Source organism: Populus nigra, chromosome 3 (assembly GCF_951802175.1).
Source record: "Populus nigra chromosome 3, ddPopNigr1.1, whole genome shotgun sequence".
Taxonomy (NCBI): Eukaryota; Viridiplantae; Streptophyta; class Magnoliopsida; order Malpighiales; family Salicaceae; genus Populus; species Populus nigra.
The window spans coordinates 2959820-2967399 of record NC_084854.1 but is presented as its reverse complement, the minus strand read 5'-3'; the positions used below and the strand labels follow the sequence as shown (position 1 = coordinate 2967399).

Genomic DNA, 7580 nt, shown 5'->3' with positions numbered 1-7580 from the left:
TTAATTATGAGTTTTAGGCTTTGTTTGCACTTTTGGAGGCTATGAATTGGTTTAATAAGGCTCCTAGGATGTATCTTATGTGTTTTGGGTTAGAAATAAGTTTAAAATGGGTTTTGCGGTGAAAAAACTATAAACCCTGTTTTTCCAGCCAAATTAGTGGTTAGATTTTGAGAGTTCCAGACAATGTGATGTTTTTTTTTTTTTTTTTTACAATTGAAATAGATGACATGTCGTCCACCTCATTGAATTAAGAAAAAAATAAAAGCCACTACACATGCCTTTTCTTGAAGGGTTAGGCATTTGTCCTGGCTTATTAAACCCAATAACGCCTGACCTCATTTTTTTTGTTTTTTAATTTTTGACTTTTTTAATTAGTACTTTTTTATTTTAGAAAAATAATTTTTGATTTATGTTTTAGTTAATATCCCTTCTTTGTGGTTTTTTTTTGGCTTTTTTAGCATTTTTTAAATAGTGGCTATTTTTTAATTATATCAGACATGTTTAATTTCTTAGGAAGTTAGTATAATTCATCAATATTTTTTTTAATAATATATTCTATATAGATTAAATATTTGTTTTTTATAATATTTTTAGTATGTGCAATATTGCATAGTATTGTTTATTATTTTATTTTATTCAATAAATTTCATGTGTGTCAACTTCTATTACGAATTGATTTTAATAAAAAAATTCATTGAATACAACCAAGTATATGATCACTATTTAAATATTTTAATCTACATTTATCTCTTAATTTTTTCAATTATCTCTTAATTTATCATTAATTACTGTTTTTTCATTTACTTGCACAATAGTTTGTAATTTATTTATGTAAAAAAAACACATTGAAAAAAATTATAAATGTTCAATTTTTTTTTTATCATATATTAACGTTTTCAATTTGATTTTTATTCTTGTGATTTTTTATTTTCAAATTCACTCTTCAATCAAAGTTGATGTTGTATTGTTTTTATTTTAATTTTAATTTTGGTTCTTTTCTTTTTAGTTTTCATTTTTTATTAATGCCTTTTTGTTATATGTATTTTTTAAAATAATTTTTAAATTTATACTTTAATTAATATCCCTTCTTTATGATTTGTTTTAGCTTTTTTAGCCTTTTTTAAATAGCAATTATTTTTTTTTTATTATAGGTTAGTATAATTTATCTATAATTTTTTATATATATTTTATATAAATTAAATATTTATTTTATTTTTCAATAAATTTTATGCACGTATTTTAATAAATAAATTTATTAAACACAATTAGATAAAAAACTGTTTTCTTGCTTTTGGAAGAAAGAAATCTTCTCATGTTATCATAATTGTTTTATTTATATATATTTTTCTGTTTGTTATTATTATTATTATTATTATTTTTTAATATATCTCAAATAAAACTAATTTATTTAGTTTATCGACACTATAACCTCAATTATTAAGTTTTTTTCCTTGAAAAAAAAGCAATTGCAACACATAAATATTTTACCAGTCTAGTACTTTCCCTTACAAAAATTCCATCTCCTGTCACAAGGGAAATCCAGATCAGGTTGCAGAGTGTACGGTTTCTTTCTTGTGTCTGAATTTGAAGTCGAAACAGCAGCAACTGGAAGTGTCCTTTTCTACCTGCGCTCTCCTTCTGAAGATACTGAAGGTACAGATAGAAGGAATCTCATTGCTTAAGCCTGTATTGAAAATTTATGAACTAAGCTTTGCATTTCACTAATTGCATGGATCTCGAGATAGACGCAGTTCTCACGGGGACGGATGGGGTTAGCCATGACGCACCTGGTAACTCTGCAGACATAGTCAGCTCTCATGACAATAAAACAACCCTCCAGATCACAGGAAACTATGCATACAGATTTTCCAAAAGAATTGATTACTCATGTCTAGCAATTGAAAAATATGGCGTGATAACCCTCGTTTTCTTGCTCGTCAAACTTTCCATAACTTCATAGTTATTAGTTTTCTAAGATGCACTGGTAAGCAAGTCACAAAGAATCCATCTAATTCAATATCCACTTTCCAATATGTGAAACGGAAAAGGATATGCCCATGACCTGAATACACCACATCAGACCGTGGAGCATTCTGTGTGAATCAGTCAGCAAATGGCTGACCTGAAAAAAACCAAAAATCTGAAGGCTTGATGATGACCTGAAAACCAACAAATCAACCATGAGAAGGGAACTACCAGTAGAAAGAAATTGCCAACAAATCAGGTGATTAAGATTGTGACAACCAATCGCAGTTCATTTCTTGAAATCCTTTGAAGAGTTTATTGACATGAAATTTGATAAGCAATGCTAAAAATCAGAATACTGAAACTTCAAAGGATCAAGACTTATTCCACATATTCAGATCAGCGTGCATGCATGTGTGCGTGACCTAAAAGAAACAAAATTCAATAAACCTTGTTGCACAGACTAAACGGCAAGATTAAAAACTATTAACTGTGAAAAATGATGTCTATCACACATTAACCACAATTAAGTCTCAACCATGTTTGTCTTCGTCATCATCATTGAAGTACAACTTACATCAGACAGGTAATTCCCCATCCATCAACCTCAACCCACCACACTCCTCCCTCTGCTCAGCATTAAACATTCCCTTCCCAAAATTTATAAGTTTATTCATAAAATGCTTCAAGTTACAAACTGAATGACAAGCCCGCTTCTTTAAGGGGCAGCAGTATGGCAGAACCTTTAGATACTGTTGTTTCACATGAAGTCATCTTCCAGCTCCTGCAAGGACTTGTTTTCAGATGCTATTTGTTTATTAGATGTCATCTTTTCTGCCACCATCAAACCCTTGTAGCTCCTCATCTCTGCCTGTCTCTCCTTTTCAAGCCTTTCCATTTCCTCACGTCGTTTCTGCAAAGCCAAAATTGAGATTTTTATGCACCTTATAATTGACAATAAAAGGGGACAGATAGGCTCCAACCGGAATTGAAGCACTCCATCATATCCCCTCATATGGCAGAAGAGCAGGGGCTATACTTTCATTGTTGCCACTTCATTGATTAAAGCAATTATTAAGTTTTTAATCTCATGGAAGAACTTATATTTTAACTATTAAACAAAAGAAGCAATAAACAGAGAATTGGCCATCCTCCCACAAGATAAAGAAGACGACTTAAATATGAAAGCCCAGAAAGAGGCACCGATAAAATAACAGTTAGACAGAGAAACTCCTGCATAATCCAGGGAAGCATCGCATTGAAAGAAGAGTACAAAAAATTCTATCCCACAACAGTGGGTTTGGATAGAAAGCAGTTTTCAAAGTTTTAAGCATTCCTTTCCTTCCATGAGCACAAAATAATCAAAAGAGGAGCACACTTCCAGAACATCCAGCAATTGTTAAACATAATAAACTCAAACCACACCCTGAGAAATGAGATGAAACATTCTAGGTGGGAGACCAGCCAACATGTGGAATGTCAATAAAATTTGAAGCAAGGAGTTGCTTCACTTACATGCACAACTTACTTGAAACTACAGACTAGGAAATGAACAGTTATCACACAACTAACCAAAGAACATGAATTTGCAAGACAAAGTAACTTAATGGCCAAAATTGCTTAAAATGACAATTGGCACCTCAAAGTAGATCTCAACGCTGAGAGGTTAACTCGATGACAAGTTTTCTAGATACCAACTGCACAGAAACATAGTCCAGATATAAAAGGCCATACTGTTGCCATCTAGTATTCATCAAATTCACCATGTGAGAGCACCTCCTTCTTTCAACAATACCCAGATCAATCAAATAGCTAAAAGAGCAACCAGTGAACATTTGCCGACATTTAAATGCTAGGAGAAGATATAAATCCTAGGGACATTTAAAATGGTAATACAGCCAAAAATTCTGCAATTTTAAACTTAGTGTTCATGACATTAATCCCTAAAAATAAAACAGGTTGCAACTAGTGTTAGAGGCATTGCAACCGATGATATAACCTAAAATTTTTGCAATTTAAAGCTTACAGTGTTCATAACATTAATGCTATAAATATGCAACAGGTTGCAAGTGATGATGCTAGGAGAAGGTTTTAAGAGTTTCCACAATGTTTGAGATCATTGGAAGCATGTGCAATATTTCTTGCAATGTGTTTAGATAAACTGTATTGGAGTTTTTTTATTTCAATCACATCATCACTAAAAAATTGAGTATCAAAATATCTGAGAACTGTCCTGGTGCTGCAAAAAGAAAGCAAAAGGAATCTGTTCTTTCCAAAGGAAATTAAATGGAAGAGTACTCAGTATGTTTTAACCACTAACTAAGCATGCCCAAACTGACATTTCACATCTCGAAATTCAAATGCAGTCTTAATAATCTCAACCATGATAAACTACTGCCACTAAAAGACAGCCGCTTGAGGACCTAGGAATAGTCCAAATCTTATGGAGACTAGAGGAGCAACAAGGTCAGTTGAACTTCCCAGTTAAATCATATCCAATAAGAACAAAAGGATGATATGAAAAGGGAGGAGGAGGCCAAGGAGAAAGAAAACTATCCTATCTTCCAAGTTAGAGTGAAAAAACCCAGATGAGATTCCAAATAGATGTATTTTCATCATGTATTGTTCAATGTTACAACTCCAAACCACTTGACTTAATGATTTAAAATTGGCCACATGGGATTCGATAGAACTCACTTTATCTCTCAGATGAAGCTTTCTCTCTGCTCTTTCTGCTGCATTGACTGCTTCTCTCTCGGCTGCAATGATACATGGTAATACGTAACTATAAGCATCATCAAGGCAGACAAGAAGAATTTATAGAACTCAACAACTACGCAATAGAACAGAAATCATTGCAACTGGAAATACTAAACCACTCAGTACTTTGGGTTCTGTGCTTCAAATAAGACCTAAGAAGAGAATTTTAAACTTCCCTGCCTTCCATTTTCCACTCAATAGTTTTGTACTAAACTAAATGATAGGTGAGATCAAAGGCTTACCTTTCAAATCAGGCTTTCTTTCCACCTTTGTTTTGTTCAATCTATTAACTATCTCATTTATCCGCTTTTCCACTCTCACAGTTCGAACCTAGATTGAGTATATCCAAAACCAGAGAAACATATATCATTCACGAGCATGATAATTATTGTTCTAGCAAGTTGTGAACATAAACTACAAAACAAAATAAATCACCATCTTTGAATTGTGGAAGCCGACTTGGCCAACATCCATGGAAGCAGTTTTCTTCAAATTGGCCCATGGAGTGTAAACAACATCGATGTTGTTCACCTTGTTGCCTGCAATGTGAAAGAGAAACAGCTTAAAACAACTAACTCGTTGTAACTTGCCTCCATGTTCAAAACAAAAGGGAATAAGGGAATGGCTGTAACTTTCTATCATGAGACAAACATTGAGCTTCTTATTAAAAATCATAAAGTAGCAAATCCACATTGACAAGGGAGAAGCTACTTTAAAGACCATCCAGGCATAAAAAACACAAACACCTGAATCATGTAAAATTAAAGGGAGGTTCAGGGACTTTGCCTTGAATCGAATTTGCTTTGACAAGCTGCACACAATCCTCAAGTACACCTTCACTTATACCATCGATGGTCTGACCTTTATGCAGCCTTAAATAAACATGGGCAGAAGACATTTTGTCCACGTGAAACCTACAGCAAAGGAATCAAGAAAACTCCTTCTCAATTCAAACAAAACCCGAATAATGGAATTAAAAACTCCCTTCCCTTCATTACCCTATTCAAATACATTGACTTTGACTTTGACTTAATAGAGAAACTATTCGAATTCTAAGCATTGACTTTGACTTAATAGAGAAACCATCACACTAACTCGTATAAATAAAGCAAAAGAATCAAAACCCAGATGGAATCTTGATCTTCTAAAAAAGAAACTAATTAAATTACATTCGACCAAAATAAATCAAAAGAATCAATAAATCAAAGACCCAGATGGAAAAAGATTGCAAATTTGAATTGAAATAGCAAGAAACTGTAAATAAAAATAGAAGAAGAAGAAAGAGTACCAGATGTCTTCAGGGAAACCATATTTGATAAGCTCCTCGTTCTCGTGCTTGTCAAGACCCATAAAAATAGTGTAATCTCCTGCATCTGGTCTGGCTTTGAAGTAGAACACCATCTTTTTTGCTCTTTTTTTTTTCAAACAACCAAACAAAATAGGAATAGTTTCTGTGGTTTTGTGTTTTTTTTCCCTCAAGGCTGCTTTGTGTTTGTGCTTTCTTTTTTGGTTTGACGGAGGTTCGCTGCTTTTGCTTGGTTCGGCGATAACGTGGAAATAACCTGGGCGTATTTTATACGCTCTTTGAATTTCTTTTTCTCCACGAGAGCGGTGGGCCTATCAAGGAAGCTGCTTAGGCCCAGAATAGAATAGAAAAAAAAAGAAGAAATACACCTGTTTAAACTTCAAAGTTACGTATATATTAAGTATTTGACTCGAGCTATGATGTGTTATTTATTTTAAAAAAATAAATTAGATATATATATATATATTATTTTGATGTTTTTTATTTAATAAAATTAAAATTATAAATAAAAAAATTAATATGAATATCTAATTAAATAAATTAACAATCATATACGTAAATAAACAAAAAAAATTAACAATAACTAAAAGCGAAACTTAAAAATTAAGATATAGATGTAAATTAAGATATTTGATCCTGTAAAATAAAATATTTACTCAGTTATGTTTACTAAAATTATTTATTAAAATCAATAAAAGATAATAGAAATAGACACAAATAAAATTAAATGAATGAAATAAAAGAAAAAAATATTATGCAAGACTGGACATATAAGAAATATTATCTAAAAATAAATATTTTATTATTTCAAAAATAAATTTTATCTATATAAAGCAAAAAAAATATAGATGAATCAAAATAATATCTTTAAAAATTAAATACATACAAAATATTTTTTTAAAAAAATTATTCAAAAAAGAAATTCAAAACTCATGGTCTAGGTCATGATACCAATGCAAATCAAAAGAAAAAAATTTTAAGATAACCATGAGACCAGTTTTTTAAAAATAATGTAGAATAATAAAATCAGAAAAGAAAATGAGCCACAAACAATAATGTTGAACCACATTAATTTTTTAAACTCGCAACTCAAGTCATTAGAGCAGAAACACTACAAATAAGAAAAATCACAAAGCTCGATCCTCAATAAACAAATATCGAAGGATGAAACTATAAAAAAATTAATTACACAAAAGAATAAAAAAAAATTATAATTAAAAGACTGCGGGTGACAATCAAAATAAAAAATAAATTAGAAGGCAACAAAAAAAATTTAATTGGAGGGTTAAATTATAAAGAAGTATAACTTTAATAAAAGAAAAAACAAATGAAAAGAATAAAGGCAGAGTTAGAAAAAAACAAAATACATCATAAATTTTGATTGAATGATAAAATTAAAAATTAATAAAATTTTATTAAAAGGGCTATGATAAGAAAATTAGAAATCAAAAGAATAAGAATTGAAATTGAAATGCAAAAAACAAAAAGGACAAGCGTGTTGTTCTAGGATTAAGGCAACAATAACACCTAGAGAGGGGTGAATTAGGTG

At 31.1% G+C, this 7580-nt stretch overlaps 1 protein-coding gene across 2 annotated transcripts; it reads right to left on the bottom strand.

Annotated features, from left to right (window-relative positions):
• Positions 1-1425: 1425 nt before the first annotated feature.
• On the bottom strand, positions 1426-6290 carry LOC133690144 (uncharacterized). 2 transcript variants are annotated; one of them, XM_062110356.1, is made up of 7 exons: positions 6014-6290; positions 5512-5639; positions 5161-5264; positions 4968-5055; positions 4663-4724; positions 2709-2878; positions 1426-2159 (listed from the first exon to the last, which is right to left on the bottom strand). In XM_062110356.1, the coding sequence occupies exons 1-6, from the start codon at positions 6124-6126 to the stop codon at positions 2726-2728; spliced, it is 648 nt and encodes a 215-aa protein (XP_061966340.1). In that variant the 5' UTR covers positions 6127-6290; the 3' UTR covers positions 1426-2159; positions 2709-2725. The 2 variants fall into 2 exon arrangements, with proteins under 2 accessions (XP_061966340.1, XP_061966339.1); XM_062110355.1 differs by lacking the exon at positions 1426-2159 and having other exon boundaries at positions 2430-2878.
• Between the last annotated feature and the right edge of the window lie 1290 nt (positions 6291-7580).